The sequence below is a fragment of the Pseudopipra pipra genome, chromosome 3, assembly GCF_036250125.1.
Source record: "Pseudopipra pipra isolate bDixPip1 chromosome 3, bDixPip1.hap1, whole genome shotgun sequence".
In the NCBI taxonomy this organism is placed as follows: Eukaryota; Metazoa; Chordata; class Aves; order Passeriformes; family Pipridae; genus Pseudopipra; species Pseudopipra pipra.
The window spans coordinates 11,769,330-11,790,957 of NC_087551.1; the positions used below are offsets into that span (position 1 = coordinate 11,769,330).

At 42.7% G+C, this 21,628-nt stretch overlaps 1 protein-coding gene across 1 annotated transcript in view; it reads right to left on the reverse strand.

The window, feature by feature from the left end:
• ABHD12 (abhydrolase domain containing 12, lysophospholipase) overlaps nt 1-20,385 on the reverse strand; it is a 37,933-nt gene extending 17,548 nt beyond the window's left edge. The window contains exons 1-2 of the mRNA XM_064647806.1: nt 19,949-20,385; nt 1,044-1,168 (exon numbers count right to left, since the gene is read on the reverse strand). Of these exons, the coding sequence (XP_064503876.1) occupies nt 1,044-1,168; nt 19,949-20,370 (547 nt within the window). The 5' untranslated portion in view covers nt 20,371-20,385. The remainder of the gene's footprint in view (nt 1-1,043; nt 1,169-19,948) is intronic.
• Nucleotides 20,386-21,628: the final 1,243 nt, after the last annotated feature.

Genomic DNA, 21,628 nt, shown 5'->3' on the forward strand with positions numbered 1-21,628 from the left:
ACTTTGTATTAAGGCAAATAGTTTTTCATGGGACTATTGTCACAAATAAAAGGAACAGGACCAACACTGCACTAGTACTTGCACTAATACCACTGCTAGAAAGTTATAGGACAATTGTTTCAGTCACTTGGGAATGAATAGAGGCAGGAACTTCAGGGAGATCTAACAAAGCCCTGCAAGAGCAAATTAAAATCATCACTGAAACCTGCATTATTCAGGTTACCTAGCTGTCAGTTCTGACCATCAAGGCACAGGAGCTGGCCCACACGTGTGCACACTTCACAGCAACCATGATCCGAGGTGTTATAATATACAAAGCATGCACTCAAAATGACACAAATTATACAAAACCAATGTATCTATAGTTAGTCTCCTTCTAGCTACCACAGTCAAAGGAAGATATTTTTCAAAATTCCGTTACAACATAACTCAGGTTTAAAGACAGATTTAGGTTGCAAAGTAGTATCTCTCATACAGCAATGTTCCATCATTGTCCACCCTGTAGATGCTTAGGCCTGTCTCCGTGACCTGGGAACTGAGCCAGCTCGCCAGACCCACTATAGCCTTTGAATTTGGTTAAATTAGTGGTAAACAGACATAAGGAAAACATGCAATCTGACTGCATCAACAGACCTCTTCTGTTTCAATCAGAATATTCTCTTAAAATGCTTCCAGGTGAAGACTCACTGCCTGGAAAACAATTCACTGGATTTCATTTCATTTGCTTGCTATCTATTCATGCAACTTTGTTGAACCCTTCAGAAACATGCATCTGACATATTGCACAGTTTTCCTGAAGGATACCCTTTTGGCTGGAAAGTTGGCTTCAGTTTGGTCACTATATTTATACAAAGACATGCTACAACAACCACCAGGGCCACTGAGCATGCTTTCCAAACCGCAGCCTGGAAAACTTACAACTTGTGAAAGTTCATGTCCTTCCCAAGCTGTACATATACAGGGTGAAAGTGAAGGCAGACAAATGGAAGACAGACACTCCTCCCCTTCTCCCCTTACCCACCTCAGCAGACTGTGTCACTTACCAAAGTTTAGGAAGACCAGCTTTGCCTGAATAGCAGGGCAAAGTTTTACTAGAAATGGGATGGCTATGTACATTCCCAGCAACCAGATTATTAACTTCCGCAATCGAAACCATAATCCGTATCGCCTGTATAAAAGAGAAAAAAAAAAAAAAAGAGAGGAAGACAGGCCTGAATATAGTAGGAATTTTATGGAGTAATTTTGACAATTATCTGTGTGCTTGGTGTATTTGAAAATCTGGTCATTTACTCTTTAAACAAAACCTAATTTTAAATAGTTTATGTAGCCTCAGTTGTTTGAGACAAGCAGAAGTAACCAAACTACCAGCTGACGATATGCAGCTTAGAAAAAGGGAACAGAAACCCTGTACTGGTTATATTTTAAAGGACTCTGTAACAAGAGGTTTCGTTTTCTTTTTCTGCTCTTTTAACAGATTTCAGGATCTCCAGAATGCATATCACATGACTGTTTCCAATGTGCTTCCCATTTAAATCACTATCGGCAAGATTTTGTTCAGTTCGATTATCACATATTTTGAGGAACTACGTGCAGTAAGACTGATAAAACTACACATGATTTCATCTATGGACTGGAGCAGACATTCTGCCTTGTCTAGCTAAAAGGGTTTGTACCTCTCAAAGCCCTGAAAAGCAAACCTTTCTAAGCTATAGAACATAATAAATTTCATAATCCACAGCATTATTCTCTACGAGTCCAGAATAAGTTCAGAACAATTGCCCAAAACTTTATTTTCTCTTGAGTTGGGAAAAATAAGCTACCAAAACCAACCAAACAAACCAAAATATCCTTCCCCCTGAAAAAAAAAAAAACCAACAAAAAACCCACAAAAAAACCACAAACAAACATTAAAAAAAGAAAAAAAAAAATCAAGTATCACACAGTAGCTAGTAAAGCAATATATCTTAGAATACACTTTATTGCCTCAGAATAACTATCAAATACATACTCATATGTCTATAAATGCACATACGTATACACAAAGGTATAATTGTAATGATCTAGTGGACTAGCACTTCACGTGCAGAAACATTGAGGTTCTCAACTACCCTTGCGATGAAGAACTAAAATTGATGTAAAGCCTTCAGGCAACACAATTTCTTTTGCTTTTCAGCAGACAGTCTTGAGCAAGAATGATGTTCCATGCAGTGAGCAACCAGTTCTCAGTATCAGGAACTGCTGGCAGCTGAATTTGCTCCACACTAGAGCTAAGAGGGTTTGTATGCTGTCAGCTGGTTAAAACCGTCAAATAGAGAGCCTAAAGACCTTTTATACATTTTTACAAGAAATGTGAGCCTACAGAAAGAACTGGGATGGAAATAGTTTAATCATGCACCAACATTTTCAAAATCTCTATAGCTTTTGTAGTCCTACGCTAAAGCCAAGACTCTCAGGAACAGGTTTCCAGCACAGCAAAAAAGAACACATTCCAATCTCTCCCACCCAGCTAAGTTTTTGGCATGATTGCTAGGGTACTCACAGGGAATAGGCTGTCCTCTCATTCATCCAAAACCTGCCTCCATCACATTACTATCTGCCTACAAGTATTCTGTCTGCCTCTTCTCACTCAGGAACCACATTCTGGACTTCAGAAACATCTACTATCAAAACTGAGACCCTTTTCTTGACAAGCTAAAGCAACTGTGATTCTCCAAGAGGGGAAAAAAAATTTATTACTAAGATGCTGTCAACCAGCTGTGGCTGCAACAAGTGCACATTGAGAAGTTCAACAGATTTTAATAACTGCCACAGCAAATTTGACAACGAAGAGGTAAAGAATGCCATCAAGACTTCCAATGACATTTCCATACCTCAAGCCCAGTTTCCTGAAGTAGTAATAAAAACAGAAACAGCAAAGGACTTGCAGAAGAAACAGTACAAAACAGGGGCTTTCGAAGAAAGTTAGTGAGTACCAAACCCTCAGACTGACCTACCTCTGCTTCATGGAGAGCAGCAAATAGAGGAGGCAGTGGCAGAGTCCCAAGTACAGAGCAGTGAGTAATAAGCAACCCAGTCTGTCTACGGCTGTAGTGTTTGAGAGGGGCCCAGCAGACGTGGTCTAGAGCCAGGGTCTGCAGAGCAATCCACCATGAAATGAGGTAAGGTCAGCTAAACACAAATGCAAACCCCAAAACTTTGGGGGAAAAAAACACACAGCATTTTGTTTGGGCTAACCACAGCTGATCACAGCTCTCTATTCTCAGATTAAAGTCAGCTTTCCACAACCACCCCAACATTAGCACCTACCACTTATTTCCATAGCTGGAACAGGTTTGTGGAAGACAGAGGGTGGAGATATCACCGAAGGGTAGCTGACATTTAGCTGCTGAGCAATTGGTGTATAACTTAGCTATCTTCAATGAGAAGAGTGTGTCTTTTTGTTAAAACTTTTTGTCTCATTTGGCTAGTTGCTCAGAATTAGCACGATCTTGCCATTTCCCCTCAACTCACACTTGAGGTGGCTGCCATCACCACCTTCCCACTAAGAACCATAATACAGGTAAGCAGCCAGGCAGGATGGGGCTTTCCAGAAGTTTTCCTGCCTGGGGCCTAGATCCTGCTGCAGCCAAACAGAGCTCTCCCAGGGGACTTTTGCATATGCCAGGATTTCAGTTCTACAGAATAAAAACTCCACTTGCTTAGAAAGATACCAGAGCCAGATCTAAACTCCTCCAGGCACAACCAGAGCACAACAAAACAGAGGCTCTTCAGATATCTGGGTTGCAAAGCACTTCACATGACCCAGCCACAAGTCGGAACCAGGAACAGAAAACACTGAAGATGACATTATGCAAGTAATGCTGTCAGAGTCCAGGAATGACTCCAGTTTCTCTTTTTCGGAGACTGAACGTAGACATCTTTCTTTGCTCTCATGCTCCATGCCAAATGCTAATCGGTAACGTGATATTTACACCTCATCTCCAGGGAGATTTCTACTTAAAATGTAACCAGGGCAAAGCTTCTATCCATCAGACAACTTCTTTTCTCTTGATAAATCCAAGACAACGTGCTGAAGTACAGACATTATAAAATTATCAGGTAAGTCTTCAGTGAGTAATTTAGCTAAATTAAATTCCTTTTGCTTGGTAGGAAAGCTATTTGAGGAAATAAATGCCCTGCAAAAGCAGCTTTTGGTGTGCTCAGGCAAAAGCAGAAGCAACACACTTTTCACCAGAAAACTCAGCTGGTCTTAGTTAGGATATACAAGTAAGTTAGAAAATAAGCAGCTGCAAACTGAAGCTAATTTATAATATCAGAAATTGATATAAAAGTAATGTCTAAATAAAACCAAACCAAACAAATAACCTCACACAACACAGAACACCCAACCCCAAGTCACCCCAAAATAAAACAAAATTCCCTGACATCACATTTTCCTCCTTTCATTTACCAAAGGCTTTTGCCCAGCTTCTGGGTTCTGCCCAAATACAGCCAAAATCTGAAGTAGTTTTTGCTTCACACAGGTTTCTGAAGTGGACATGAAAAATACATTCTCTCTCCAGACATACTTAAATTGACAGAAGGAAGTCTTTGCTGTAAGTGTGACATCAGAAACAGAAAATTTTTCTGGTAACTTACACCTGGATGAAGGTTCTACATTCTCTCAGAGCAAGCCTATTTTGCATTTGGGCCCAGTATGAGTATCTGGCTGGCAATGAGGAGCTGGAAGTCCTTTCATGAGCACTTCTCCTGAGTGCGCTGTCTTTGGTCTATCAGCACTAAGGGAACTGCAGGTACAAACATCCTTTGCCTCACCATGGAAAACAACTCACAAGCTAACATTCAAATACTGCACCATCACACAACAGGGATTTCTATCTGTGATCTATAATCACAGTCCATCTCCAAAAAGCAACGGAGTCAAGCAAATTTACTATAGGTATCTTTCAAATCACGGTGCTGCTGTTCCCCCCTCCTCTCCAGCAAACTCGGGAGGTTTCATGAAAAGTGTCCAACCACCACACTCCTGTGGCACATTCTGCATCCAGGTTCAGATTAAAATAATTTCCCCTGCAGAATATATAAATCATTTCTGCATCAGAAGTACACCAGAAGAGTTTCCATTAGGATCTCCTTATCGGCTGTGCTACAAGGGTGAAAGGGCAGGCCAAGGGTGAAACAAGAGAAACAAGAGCTGCAGTCGATCAAGAACAATATTTGAGAAACACAGATACATTGCACTTGCAGTCCCAAAAGGATCTATAGACAAATGCACATATAGCTCACATGATCTACCTGGGGCAACTGTAAAACTAAAATGCACACAGACAGCAGCATACGAAACTATGTTTGTTCAGCAAATGCTGTCACTCTGGCTTGCTCTGGTGGCCCCATCAGCTGTTCAAACTGCAAACTGGCAATGCTCTCCTGACAGGAATTCAGAGCATGGGATGTGAAAAGCCAAGACCATTTTCATTCTTGGTCAAGCAAGGTACCTCATGATTATCAGGTGACAAAAGTCACTTTAAAAGCAGTAGAGGAAAAAGTAAAAGAGCGTGAATAATGGCATAACAAGAACATATCCCACCACTTTTCTAACAGAATACATTTTAAAAAACTAAATAAATACATTTGTCCCCTCAGACAAAGATCAAGGGCGTAACAATCAGGAGGTAGATAAACACACAAACAAAAGATTCAAAAAAAATGAGAGTCAAAGGAAATTTAAAGGGCTGGGACAATTTTTGGGCGGTAAACAGAGTTGTACCCAAAACAACCTATTCTACAACCTGGAAACTGCAACTGAGCCTCAAGGCACACAGGGGCATGCAGAAACAACACAGCAGCCATGCAAAGGGCAGGACAGTCCACACATCAAGTCCCTGGCAAGCCCTTCAGCCTTCTTTACTAGCTTTGTTTTTAAAAAAGAGATGGTTTCTAGCCCAGGTAGGATCCTGAAGAGCACTCATCTTCCCTTCCTACAGAAAGCTTGGACAGTGGTGTTGCACAGAGCTCCTCCTTCTTGCAGGTCCTGAAGGGTGAAAGGATCACCCAATCTTTCTTTTTTCTCCACACAGGCTACCTGAGCCACCCAATCCAATTAATCTTTTATTTTATTTCATTTGTTCCCTGGACAAAGGGAAAAAACCCATCAGCCTTCCAACTGTGTGAATGTACAGAGGCACTCTCAGCTCCTGAACAGGAGTTCATAGGTAGTGTGTCTCCTCTCCATTCAGAATTGTTACCAGCAGCTTTTGGACAGTTTGTGCAGTGCCACCCAACAATGTAATTTTCCACTACAAGATTAATATGAGTTCTTTACTCTTCTGGTTTGCTGTAAAACCTGTTTTATGTGCAGTTAAATGCAAATTGAGAAGATGATAATGTCCAAGGGTTTGCCCCCCCTCTTGGTTTTTATGCACAGTGAACAAAGCTGCACGGGCAAACCAGCAATCACTTGATTCATTTCGGGCTATTTCAGGCACTTCTATACAGAATTCACCTCAATGAAAAAATCTGCAGCCAAGCCGTAATTCTGCTTCACTGGAGGTACTATATAGAGAAGGAAGGTTGAATTACAGAAAATTCATCCAATCCTGAAAACAGATCTTGATCCATGAAAGCCAGTGGGAACAGTAGTATCTGCCAGAACTCTTAGCATCTGAGCAGTTGATCCCTCCCTTTGGCACTAAGATTCCTTTAATAGGATGAGTTCACTGCAAAACAACACAAAGAGAAAAATCAAAGCCCCCAAACTCATCTTGCTATTCTAGGGATTAAGCAAACATCTAAAGAAAAAAAGTCATAAACCACAATCCTGGAAACAAGACACAAATGTGAAGGCATTGCTCTTTTTATTTTCCTAAATTTGTTTCATAAAACAACTAAAACATCATGTACAAAAGCTGCATGGTAATCTGCATCCTCAGAGACTTTTTGTTTCACCCAGTTCCTAAAAACTTTCACTCTTGGAAAGATCTGGAAAATAAGAAAATTAGCTCTACCCAGATTCCTTTGCCATCTCTTACAAAAAGGTCTTTAAAATATTGAACCTTTGCTCTTTCTGAAAAAATATTCTAGTCTCTCTCTCAAAAACTAAACTGCAGTATAGTATTGTGCTGGGCTGGTCTGGGGTAGAGTTCATTTTTTCCATAATAGCTAGTATGGGGCTATATTCTGGATTTGTGCTGGAAAGAGTGTTGACAAGGATGTTTCAGTAATTGCTGAGCTTGCACTGCCTCAAGGCCTTTTCTACCCCACCACAGAGGAGGCCAAGGGTGCACAAGAAGCTGGGAGGGGACACAGCTGGAACAGCTGACTCCAACTGACCAAAGGGATATTCCATACCGAATATTCCAGACTAACAAATGAAGATACTACATATCACAGGGCCATGCAGAACATACTTTTAGAAGGATAAAGGACTTCACCATTTTTTCAGACACCCAGCAGTAGAATAAATTGTTACTGCCACATGCCACGTCTATGCAGCCTGAAGCTGGCAACTGGTTAATGTGGCCACAAAAGGAAGTTCATCCTAGAAAACACCCGATCCTGTATCTGCATCGTAACAGATACATGCAAATACATGTAAAATCAGGTTTCAAATAGATCAGTTTGTGGGGATGGCTTAGCAGTTGTGGTAGAAAAGCCTGTCAAAAGAAGGAGCCTCCAGGACCTTTTCTTTTGGCCGTGGCATTGGCTTACAGAGACTGTACAACCACTGCCTTAGACATATTCCTCTTCAGCAATGTCCTTTCCCTCCCTTTTTGCAAACTCTCTATTCCCAAGATCCTTCCTGAGGCTTCATTTTAGCCCCAAAACACACTGTTGCCTACAAAGCATCTCCTTTTGGCTGGGGTAAGAGCTTCAGGCAGTATTGTTCCAACTGTCTGAATACAGATGAGGTTTGAAACTTTAAGCTCCCAAATTCCCCCACAGTCTACCACTTCATTACCTAGTTGCTCTCTTACAGCCCAGACTCTCACAGACTGCTTCTCTGCCTCCTTCTGATTAATATCAAGGGATTAACCATTAACTTAAAACAATAGACAGCAAGAAGGAAGCCATCTAGCCAGTCATTTGCAAGAACTCAGGTCTGTCTCCAAGAGAGAGAGTAAAGTAAAGGAAGGCATCTCAGCTAATCGAGTTTTTTAGGAGAGGCCATCAAGCTCCAGCTTTGAGACCTTCATAACCACATTTCAGATTGCAGAAGAGGGAAAGGTCTTGGGTAGGACCTGCAAGAATCAAGACCGTGGTGCATCAAGTGGGGGAAATGTGACATCAGCATTCAGAGTAAGTGGAAGGCACTGCAGATCAGTCAGTCGTTAGCAATGAAATGCCAGTGAAGGTCATGCCAGGACTAAGAGTACAGCAGGAAAAGAAAAAAAATTAAGCCCATAAAGTGAGGGAAAGGCAAGTCAGTGTACAGCATTAATGAGCAGAAATAATGGAGCAGCCTGCAGGTAATGTATGGGCCTTTGTCAATGAAACACTGCAAAAAGCAGAGCAAGTGAAACAAGGTAGGGAAAGGCTCACACAAGCATTTACACTCCCCACAGGACAGGGACATCTAACTTTTTCCCCATCAAGCACCCCATACCTTCCTAATGCTTGGGCTCTCCTCTACAGAACCATCAACTAAGCTGACTACCCCAAAGGGCAGTAATAAAGTCATCTGTCTGATTAAATAACTGTAAGCATTGGCAATTCCTTTGAAGGACAGGAGCTTGGAACATTAGTCTTGATAACTTACATTCCAATTGCGTGAAATCTACATACGTGTCACAGACCAGGAGACAAGAATGGGCTGAACATTTGGCAACACAGCATCGATTTATTTAAAATGTACACTTGCAGCAAGGTCTAAGCAGCAACTACTGTTACTTCTCAACACTTGGATAAAATGGTATTAGCATTAGTGTGAATCGTGTGTGACAAGATTAACAAGATTAACCTGAAAGCTACATTTTAAAAAGAAGGGAGCAGATGCTACCGTTATTTTAGGTATGTAGCAAACAATGAATAATTAAACCCTAGGCAACTGAACAATTGACTTTTGAGACAGAAGGGCAGGCTTGGGGATTAGGGTTTTAAGGTTGTTGACTTTTCTTGAACATATCTTCTGCAACAGCTGCCTAGTTTGTGCCAGAACCCTTCCAGTATGAACTGCATGTTTAAATTCTAAGAACATACTTTCTCCAGCAATACTGCTGACACTAATCAAATCTGAAGTCACCCACACTAGATTTTAGTCGAGCTTGGCATTAGATACTACTGTGGTGCAAGTACACTCCCTCCACAGTGTTTACCAAATTTTAAGTTTTCCACTCATTTCACAGCTGACAGCTGGTTTATATTAAAGGCACAGCCCTCTCACTACTCCATGAGCCAGGGAATGCGAAGCTGTCTGCAAACGAAAGAGGAAAAACCAGAACATAAACACCAAAAGACTGAAACAGCACCGGAAGTGCAAAACAAAAGCTTGAGACCAGACAAGTCTGATTTTTATTGAAGTGATACAGCTCATTTCTTTCTACCACACTTGCCTTCATGAGGAACAGTATGAAGGTGCACAAGCAAAGGTTCAAGAGCAGAACTAGTCCAGACATGTAATACTCCACCACAGTTCCTAACTCACATTTGAAGTAAAGCTACTTGCCTGCTGAATGCATACCATAATTGAGGCATCACACAGTATGGCAGAGCCAGTTCCCTTACCACCACTTACAACTTCTTAACATGCTGAAAATCTGACAGATTTGCATGCATGTGTTAACCTTGCAGCAACAAGAAGAATCCAGAGTCAGCCTTTGTTCTTGTGGATACACGTGTATGAACAGGTCCGTATTTCCAAGCTGCACAACTCTGTGAACACGAAATCTTTTCACACCAACAGTTTTTGTGAGACAGCCACCAGCCACACAGCTTCAGAATTGTCAATACTAGCAGGCTCTCTGGCTCTGGCTTTCATCTAAACCATCTGACTCGTTTGTGTATTGTAGACCTTTTTCCTTTTAAATATATGAAAATGGCCATCTTATACTTTCCAGCTGAGAAAGCTCTACTTTTGCTGGCAGAGATCAGAAGCCATTCCTTCTCGGAAGCCTGAAGAAAAAGAATGCTCTTGTGTTAGCAGCGATACTGCCACCTTTTAGATTCAGAACACATCGTTAGCAATACATTTTGATTACAATAGACCAACAGTTCTCTGTTAGAAGCATACAAGCAAACAAGAACATTAAACAATGCCAAAACATTATATATGCTGACTGTTAGCTCAGCACAGTTATGTTCAGTTGGCAGTCACAGTGCCCCCTGTAATTGTGACCCGTTTAAAAAGGGAGCCTTAACAAACAGAGTATGGCCATAAAGCAACAGTCGTGGTTAAAGAACAGATGTACGAACGGATACAATAACCACTGTCAGCCTCTGACATACCTTGAGCATGGGGTTATTTTGCATACAGTCAGGCAGATGAATCTGTTTCTGCATTCATCTGTGATTTATTCTGGGATTCCAGCTTTAGCTATCACTTTGTTCAGGAAAGAACTCCAAAATAACAAAGGCTTAAAAAATTAATGACAATTAAAACCAAAGCCTTTGCTAATACTACAAACCTTGAAGAGTCAAGCCATAAAACACATACTCCAAAAAGGCAAAAAGCAGGTGTTAGAGTTTTTACTTAACTGCAGGGAAACGAAACATTTTCCAGGACTGTACATCAGCCTGTCACAAAGTTTGACATGAAATGTGGTCCCTAGTCAGTCAAAAGAGGAAAACAATGCTTTACAAGGGACAGCACAAAGCTATGGGACACTGAAAGAAAAGGTTAGTCACTGCATTTCTGCTGGATTTGCAAGAACAAGAGAATGGGCTATTTCCAATGATTGTGTCCAATTCAGAGTTTTCATATTCAGCAATATAAAACTGGCATTGTCAGCTTTATTCTTGCTTCCTCAAGCTGCTCTGAAACAAACCAAAACTCTACAAAAAGTGAGATAGGACTGCTTTAAGAGAGAAAACAGTGCCAGGCTTCCCTTCCTGAGGATGTCAAGGAAGTCTTAAAATCTACTCAATTCTTAAGCACCTTAAACATACTTTGCTCCAGGAGCAAGGATGCTGCAACCTGGAGGCCCTGATTCCAAAGCTCCAGTTACATCATCCCCATTTGTGTAGGCTCCTCTGTCTCAGAAAAGTCACCCCAGGGGAAGCTTTACTGTCAGGGGAAGGGAAACCAGGCTCTAGACAAGGTAAATGCATTTTCTTTTCTCTGAGCTTGCACAATCCCACTGAAGAGTACCCTTCCAAGAGGGTATTTTTTCAGTTATGCTGAAAGGACTTCACCTGAAGTGAAGTGTGTTCTGCACACCTTTAGTAGCAAGGGAGATGAGGCTCCACAAAACCTCATTTCCCTTATTATTCATCACTAATCTCTTTTGCAAGAGGAATTAACAACCATTTTAAGTGGGTGCAAATTTGATTTCAATATAACTATTCGTGTTCAGAAGAACAGCACAGGTGCTACAGGAAAGAATATTTAAAATCTTAGCTACCTTTCTATGCCTGATGTACCAGAAGCATACTACAAGAGAAGGGCAGGGCCCACATTTTGGCCTACACATCAGTTCTTCTTTTCAGAGACTGAGAAAGAACAGCAGTTCTCACTGTTCACACATCACCCATACTAAAACACAAGAGGGAGGTAACCGAACACCACTATCTCTTCCCAGCCATGATATAAGGCAAAAACTCCAGACTTAAGAGATGTTAAAAGAACAATTCTGTATTCTGTTATCTCTGCTTAAGGCCATTCAGCATCCAGACATGGGAGTTATTAAAAAAAAAAAAATTTAAACTGGCCTGTCAACTGGCAGGGAAGATTTTTCTTCTTATGTTTTAAATAAAACCCAGAAGGACTGAACTACTTACACTACTCCATTCAACATGCCATCCACTAGAAGGTTTTGCTTTAGCTATTTGCTAGATTCAGAAGGAACTTTGATGCTGGGCTTTTCCTCCTCTGATACCTAAAATTCTCTTTCTGTGTTTTGATAGATTCTTTTGAACAAGGAGAGGGCAGTCGTGGGACTTATCTCAAATATTTTCAAGTGTTTGTGTTTCAGAAGTCAATTTTCTAGTCTAACAATCTGTTCTATAGATCTACTACTCAGTAAGAGTTACAATGTTGAAATAAATCTGGGTTAAATAAACACTTTGATTTGGAAAACAAACAGTCATGATTCCTGTTAGCTCAGTGAATGATCAAGGCACTTAATAGAGTCTAAAACTAGGAGATTTTGCTTGCACGTCTAAATTGCCTTCAATAAGAACAAGGCTGATTTCTGAAGCTAAGTGTTGCACTGTTTCACCAACACTTAACTGCTTTGAGAGAAAGAGATGCATACCAGCAAAACAAAAGTGCACAGCCTAGATGGCAGCCTTACCTTGGGTAGGGGATACTCACTGACACATGACAGCTTGCAGAGGTGACTTACCTAGAACAGCTTAAACCTTTGCCACCATTCCTGTCCCACAGTTACAACCCCTATCCTCTCCTCCACCATCCTGCCTTATGTCCAGCTACATTTAACCTGGGTCCTGGTGACCTTTTCACTATTTGACTAGCTGCCTCAGACTGCTGGCTGCCCTATTCATCAGCCCTCACTGACCCCCTCCTCCTCTCAGTTTTACCAACAGTAACTGTCTCATCCTTGGGATGGTTGATATACGAAATTATACATCCTTGAACCTAAGCATCAATCCCACAATAACTCCCCAGTTGTTTCTCTCTCCATCGAGCCAATTTTCAATAGAGATAACATGCTCTCCATGAGCAACACAAGCCCTTTCACCATAATAAACTACGGGATAAAGTCAAGTGCTTTGGTGAAACAATTTTACCACTGATACTTTCATCAGTCAGGCTGTAATCTTGACAAACCTGTCACATTTTACATTGTCCTTCCACAGGACAGATCTACTTTCATTAGTGTATAAATTTAGCTGCTAAATCTTCTTCCACTGAATTTCAAATTAATTCGTACAATTTAAACTGCACAGACTCCACCTCAGGCTAATGCCTTTAAAGTCCCCTAGGTTTCCTGTTACCCTTTTAATACAGCAGAAGTACTTTCTTTTAATCTTCTTCTGGTACTGATTCAGTCACAGCTACATTAACATACTGGTCTCACATTACAGCCTTAGTGAATCTTCCCTTGCTTGCAGTCAACTCACTCCTCATGTCAGAAGCTGGCCACTACTGTAACACCAACAACATGACACAGTGAGTTTCCAAAATGAAGGTTTTGTAGAGGAATTGCTGTAGAAGCCTATTTGCTAATTTCACATCCTGGCATGATTACCAAAATAATCTGACCTGCCCTTCTGGCCTGGGAAGATTAAGTAACTTAGCTGTAGCCTCCTAAGCAGGTTCCTTTCAAAGGAATCCAGACTCAGCAGGCAGTACTCTTCATCTACAAGGGAAGTCCTGCTTGGGTATTCCAGGCCTCTTGCACATACTGCAAAAGTGGATTCTGGAGAGGAAATGATGCCACTCATTAGTTTTAATGAAAACACCACAATGTTGTTTTCACCAGAAAGAAACGAATATACATTGCATCCTAGAGAAAACCCACACTCTCACTGCGATGACATGTGACTGCATTTGCAGAGAACTAGATTCCTGGCTCAGCAACTGCATGTCATTTATAGTGTAAAAGGAGGTGGCCATTTAAGCAGAAAGGACAGAAAAGAATGTGGCAACACTGAGAAGACCCTCGTCTCCACAGACATCTTCACTCCAGATGTGACTAGGAAGTCCCATTGGTCTCAGGAGTTAATATACTCAAACAAGCAAAGGTCTGCAATTCATACAGCTCCTAAATAGAAAAGGACTTTACAGAATTACAAAGTAGTAGCAGTCAGTAACACCAGAGTTATTATTAATTCAGACATAAGCCATCAAAGCAGAGAAACTGAACCCAGGGGCAAGCATGATGTCAGAAATACAGCACCGCAATGAAATTAGGAGTTCAAGGAGATCAACTCAAAACTAGAGGGCAAACTGTCTTCAGCCTCAACAAGCCTGCTTGAGCAGAGTTCTCCATGAGAAAACTGGTCAGAAACTAGAAGACATAATATAGATCAGATGCAGCAGAAAAATGCTGTGCTCTATTACAGAAAATCTAGAGAGGCTCATGGGAACACTGGATCCAAGGAAAGAAATTTTAGATCATACAAACAGGTGCTAGGAGTTTCAAGAGATGCTTAAGAGAGTAAACCATGCCTGTTTAACCCAAACCCTCACCCCCAAAGTCAGTGATGAAAATGGTGAAAAAAAGATAGGCTTTAACAGTAAGACACTGAGGCACAGAACTGCTACATGTCAACACAGTGACTTCACAAATCCATAAGTCCTAAAAAAATAATCCAAAATAAAGAAAAACTTAAAACTCCCCACATTGCAGGTAGTATTACTATTTTTGCTGAATGAATTATATGTCTTTAAGAAAGAGTGGGGAGAAGATGAGCACAAGGAAAGAGAATTAGAGAATTATAATGTCTGCAAAGGCTGAATAAACCGGGAAGATGATGCAGAGAATGAACATCTAATGCCCCAAACTGATAACCTGGGAGCAATTCAGAGACGCTCAGCCATAAGCTGCCAAAATGGCTGACAACACACAAGACAAACCAGGATGCACAGCTACTGAGATACTATTTGAATAAAGAAGAAAGAAAAAAAAAGGCAGACAGATACATGTGGAAGTAATTACACAACCCACTTTGACATATCTGAGCAAAATATTACTGTGCATCTTCTTCAAGAGAACTGTAAGAAAAAAAACAAAACAAAAACCAAACCAAACCAAAATAAAATCCCACCACCCTACACACTAAAAAAAAAATCCCCACACAGAGCAAGCTGCTTTTACATATAATACCCACAGGAGATGTGATTCAACCTGTAGTTACTATGAAAGAAAGCACAGGCAAGTGACTTTCACAGCTCCTTTGTGAACTCTGCTCAAGAACAACTATCCAGAATGACTGAATTAGCTGAAGTTACCCAGTAGGAATGTGGAATTGGTGAAAAAGCTGCATGACTGATTAAATGTCTCTATAAAAGCAGCACCTTCCTCCTTGGAGAGCACTAACAAGTAACTGGTTCAACCAGAAGACGGCAATCAAAAGAGACAATAGCACAAAACTCACTTAAGAAAAAGAAAAATCTTAAGAAACATATTGATGAAAATTTGCGGGAGATCAATTCAAATATTTGTCACCTCTGCTACAATGACCAGACTGGAATAATCATAAAAGACTATGCAAATGCTTCTAAACAAAGTAATATCAGGAAAAAGGAAGTTAGGCCTAGAGATATAAGGCAGGGGTGGCAGGGGGACACAGGGACACATAACAGAGATGGTTGAGTTCTCTGTCAGAGGAAAGACACTGCTGGTTAAAGCCAAAGAGACATGGGAAAACATGGAGCACTTTGGCTTCTGGGGCAGGATGGCACCAAGGGTCACCACACATTGCATTTGACATGCCTGGGCACAACTCACTGTTCCAGTAAAATTCAGCTGCATCAGAGGGAAAAACACAAGTATGATGCTGCAGCTTCTTGTCTTCAGCACCTCCTGTATTTTCATAAAATACCCAGGAAACAGTACTGTAAAAGCAACCTTCTGCCTTTCAAGAGAAAGCACTGAGAAAGCTGCACACAACAAACAAGAACAAGGGTGACTATGGTGTAACTGAAACTACACCAAATTGTACTGTCAGTCAAAAAGTATTTAGCTTGTGGGATACACAGGCTGGACAGCCAGCAGAAGGGTCCCAAAAACACATCTTGCAGGGGCCTGTGCCAGCAACATGAGGCCTCTAGAAGCAAAGGTAGCAGGGATAACTGAAGAGAGCCTGAGGGACAGCAGGCTTCTCTAGCAAGGCAGAAGACAGAAGTATCAAGTAACATAGCTTACACACATGAGATTTGCAGCGCTCCACTTCTTCACAGCATAGAGAGAGACAGAAACAAGTTTTAACATCTGTAGCAAGCATTTGTAGGAGAATAGGGAATGGCAAAATTCATACTTCAGATCTATAGTTTGACTATTGACTGGGATTAATGAGGATCACATAAGGCCTAGGTCACAGAAATGAAGGGTAACATGCATGTGACCATTTATCACCAGGATCAGGGTTCAGCAGAAATGAGATAGAAGAATTTGCTTTGGTATCAATGCCAATACTAAGCTCACTTATTTCCATTATTCTCTGTGTTCCCATATAAAGGTTTTCTATATCTACAGCTGCTCAAACACATTTCCCCAGATCATCACAGCCACTAACCACAAAAATGAGTCGCAGCAAGTACCCAAAACACCTTAATAACCATCTAACACCTAAACACTGCCACCTGGAAAATGCCTCATAACAAAGATATTAGAGGAATGCCATCCACATAAAACACACATAGCAGGAACAGCAGGCACTGCCTGGTGCTTCTATAGTGCTGCATTATTGCATTTAATAATTTCAGATAAAACAGCTCCTTTAAAAAAAAAATCATTCACAGACTTTTAAAGGAGCTACTAGTAAAGTGCTTAGGTAACCATCATATTAGATTTTACTGCTATCTATGGAAGAAAAATGGAAATACCTATATTTTTTCCTTTCTTTTTGTAAACCACTTAAGAAAAGCCACATTGACTACAGTGTGCACCAGCCAAAGCCACATAAATGTTATTTATCAGATATCCATCTCTGTTACACTTAGAAGCGCACGCGCACACACTTTCTGTTACAGAGTCGTTGCCAGTCACAACGCACAGCCACCTCTTCAGAATGAGTTTCAGCTCCTGGATGAATGAGCACATTGTGATGGTATGACCGAACTGAAACTGAGGGGCAAACACAGCGCTGGTAAAATTCAAAAATACTTTTGCAAGAATAAGCTGCTGCTGCTGGTAAACCAATAGTGTATTCTGTAAACATCACTTACGTTTACAGTTATGGTGCTATTCAGCCTTTGTTGAGAAGCTGGATGTGAACAGGAAGAGCCATACTGGGAAAGCGCAGACCCTAGCTCTGCTGCTGCTCCACAGCCGTGGTCACTGCTGCAGTTACAGACACAGCTGCCCCTGCAGCCCCCCGTGCTCCCAACTCAGGGGATCTGCCACATGATCAGCCCTTGGCTGCAGAACTACACAGCCACTCCACGCTACTGTGGGGCTGGTTTGCTTTTCTAACCAGTGGTTTGTATCACTTACAAATAAAAGATGGAAACACACATGCTGAAGCCAAATATATGCGCTATTTTCCCAAGTCTGCAGAGACTAAAGAACAGCAATATGAAATGTAGACAGCCCCAATTCCCCTTTAACATAGAATTCACAGCCACCAGAAGTGTTGATTTTAACTATTTCACCAAGGAGCATGCTGCTAAGAATAGTCTGCTAGATATTATGCCACCTCCACCATCCCAGCAACCTCACAGCAGAGTTTTCACCTCCTTACGGCTCCTGCAAGCTGGGGAGTAAAACTGATGTAACACACTGAAAGTAACAACAAACACTACTTTTATATCCAGCGGTATAAGGAACGCTGCAATAACAGTATGACTTTGCATATTAAAATACGAGGAGCTAGATGGTTGTATGGTTGTACAGTAACTCATTGGCCACATAAAAGTGACCACAGCCAGGACAGCCCCCAAGGGAGGTCCCGCTGTATTCGTACTCTCCTCATGTTCTTCCTTAAACACTCACTGCAGTCTGCTGCCAAAGGTAGGATACAGAACTAGAAAGCTGTCTGACCTGACTCAGGGTGGTTGTTCTGGACAAGAACCTTCTCTCTGGGCATCATACCTTCTTCTGCCTGGACATCCCATTCCTACATGCTCAGATTCACAGTCCAGCAGTGGATTTATCATCCTGTAGAAAACATAACTGGAAGGTATTGGCAGACATAGACACCTTGCCTGCAAACCACTCTCTGAAGGCTCACAGTGAGGAAGTCAAAAAAGGCCACTGAAAGTCAGTAAGAAAGGGAGACAACACAGGACAGCATGAAAGAAAAATGTGGAAAAGCAAAAGGAGAAGCAAGTTTCAAACAAATAAGGTTTTCCTGCAATGTCGCAAGTTTGAGAAACATTTTTGTGTGGAATACAGTATCTGATCCAGAAAGAACAATAAAAAAAAAAAAGGCCAAAACCCATGAAAACCCATTTAGGACTGCAGGAATTTCTGAAACAGGCATCAAAGGCTGAACATGAAGAAAAATGAAGAGAACTTGCCTGTTGACCACTTTCAAATGCATAAATGGAGAAATAAATACAAGAAAATTTTTCACAGATAGGATGCGCTTTCCCTGCTTTTAGCTTGCTCTTCACAATACAGCTGCGCTGTGTCTGGTAACCACAAGGCACCTGCCGTTAGACCAAGCCGACAGCCTGAGCTACGTTCTCTTAGGGCTTGCTCAATGCTCTTTACTGATAGAGCATTTCCACTTGAGTAAAAAGTACTTGAATGCCATTCAGAATGCTGAAGAAGTTAGCAAGCCATCATTTGATTGCCACTGGTCTAGAAATCATCCACTTGGACAAATGGAATAGATATGCTAAATTTTTTAATGTTATAAAAGCAAAGCACTGACACACTCTGATCCATTGCACAGTCATGAAAACTGAGATCAACCCAGCACCATTTTCAATTACCAAAAGCTTGTCATAACATGAACAGAGTGCTGACAGCACCCCGAAGGTTTACCTCCAGGGCATAAAATTGAATAGCTATCACCCAATAAAAGAAATCACATTTTAAAGCCTCTGACTTTGAACACAACAAATATCCATGTCACAAACAGGAAAGAGTTCTTTTCAAGCATTAATTTTGTCTAAGAGAACAGAAAAATTCTCAGAAAATTTATCAGAAAAATATCCACAATGCCTTATTTTCTAGAAATCTAGCCATAAGCGCCTTTCTTTTTTTTTTAATCAGGCTGTCGTATTGCTGAAGCACAGTAATTTGGCTTCAGCTATCAAAACCACACAGCTATTTTGATCATTACATATTCTTCACACTTTCAAAACACGAAGATCAGCACTATACTGGTGTAGGTGAAAGTAAACGGTTGTGTCTTTTCCTCACGAGCCCTCTGCAAATGTGAGTCGGTCTTCATGGTGTATTGCATCGCCCCAAAATCTTTCACAATGAAGGTTCCAGGTGATAACCACCTATTGTTACAAAATTTTTAGAGAGGTGCACAAACATTTTCCCAGCATAAATACGTATAAAACGTTTAAAACGTTAACACATCTAGCAAAAAGCCACTCTTTTTAACGGTGTCACCCATATAAGCTTTTCCTACGGACCTCTAAATCTGACTCATTTATAGGAAAGAGATCACTTTGACAGCCACCAGCTTCTTCCAAAAACACAGACATCCTACCTGCAGGGCCCTGCTGTTCCACATACGCTCTCTGATGGGAGAGGATTCAGTGCTAGCTATTTTCTCAGGAAAACGCCTGCCTGTACCGAAGGGGGCCGGACGAAGCAGCGCTCGGGTATGAACACTAAACCCTTCCATCCTTTGCTGGCTAGGGCTGGGTCCGCAGGTCCCGCTGCCGCCCCACTCTCTGATCAGTTCTTTGCACCGAGAACTGGAAGGCATCGGGGGGCCGACACCTGCTCCCCTGGCACACGACAGTCAGGGAAGGCGGACCGAGGTGGGGGACTCCTGATCGCCCATGTACCTGTCCGCCAGGCAGGGCCCCTCGGCCAGGAGGGCGGGAGGCAGTAGCCCTTCCACTCTCTTCGCAAAACACAGCCCCGCTGCGGCCCCGCTCCCCGGCAGGTTCCCGGTGCGCCCGCCGGCAGCGGGCAGACGGTGACGCGAGGATAACAAAGCCCGGCGGACGGATCGCGGCGGCGGCGGCACTCACCTGCCCAGCGGTCGCTTCATGCCCTCGGCGGCGGCGGCAGGCAGGCGCAGGCTGTGCCTTAGGCTACAGCCCTTGTCGAGGGGCCCGGGCACAGCAGCAGCGGCGGCGGCGGCGCGCTCATGCTCCACCGTGACCGATTCGTTGCGTTTCCTCATGCCGGGGCGGGGGCGGCAGCCGGGGCGGCGGAGACGGCGGGAGCGGAGCGGGGCCGCGCACACGCGCCGCGCGCCCAGCCTGGCCCTGCGGCCACGCCCCGCGCCACGCCCCGCCGGCGACCCCGCCAATCCCCGCCTCCGGCCGCGCCCCGAGCCACGCCCCACCGGCGGCCCCGCCAATCCCCGCCTCCGGCGCGGGCTCGCCTGCCAGCACCTCGGAGCGAGCGCGGCGCCATCTCTACTCCGGGCAAAAGCGCCGGCCGCCATTTCGTTGTCGGCAGGGGCGGGGCTCCGCTGCCCCTGAGGCCGCTCGGGGCGGGGCGGCACTGCTCGCACCGGGAGCTTGCGTTTGCTAACGAAAGATCCCCCCACACTTGGTCCGCAGGGGTCTGGAGGGGCTGTGAGACCCTGCCCAGCGGCAGTACACACCTGGACACGGAGAAACGAGGCAGAGCGAGCCGTAGCCCCCGTTGTTAGGGTCGGCAGTGGGAGCAGGAACGAAGCTCCGGGATGGCACAGATAATCATAGCCTTGGTCCCTGAACTGTCAGAGATCATCGCCTTCCACTGTTTTGTCTTCTAAAAATTTCTGTGAAGCGGAAGGCAGCAGCATCAAACTTGCAGGTGTGATTTCCAACTCCCATTTGCTCTGTAGCTTTCGGAGCAGAAAGGTGGGGGGGTATCATACCACATTGGAAAGCACGTCCTCATCTGCTTTATGCCTACAGAGGCATATAGGCAAGGCAAGGAACTTACAGAGCTCCCCTACCAGTGTGGGTGTTGCAAAATATGGAATATGTAAAAATTTTGTTAAGAAAGGATGTTCTTTGATGTTTGATATTTGTATACTTTCAAGCTTAATCAGCAAGAAAGGAGATTTAATCCATGAAAGAGATAGGCAGCTAACAAGCAAGCTCTAAGATGTTAGAAAAACAAATTAATTGCCTTATTAAAGTTGAGGGCTTGACACGCTTCAACAATCTCAGACCTAGGGGGAGGTTAACAAAGCTTTGGAAAAAGGATGCCCACTGGTAGTGGACACAGAATTTATAAGCCACAAAGACATCTGGTAGAACTCCCAAGATAAGGAAGAAACTGATAAAGCCAACTCATCAATTGTACTGAAATCAGCTCCAATTGGGTAAAAGGTAATTCCGTCAGGGGAGAGTGCAACCACCGACTTGGAGACCACTGACCCAAGAAACTCACTGACCCAAAAGAAGAGAAAGACTGAGCATGTGGATTAATCAGCATGAGAAGCAAGACAATTGTTACTAATAGAAGATTGAATACTAATTAATAAGAGAACTAGGTAACTTGTAGCCAATGCACTCTTCATTTCTTTGTCCAAATCTGTAGGTAGTAAAAAGTTTTCATAGTTGGTGTGCTTGATTTGAGGAATACCACTGAGCACACAGGCTTGCACAACTCTGAAATAAATAATCGGTATCTCTCTCAAGTGTGTAATTATGTGCTTGTTGCACACCAGGTAACAAATCCAATTTTCATGGACAACGTGGGGATCC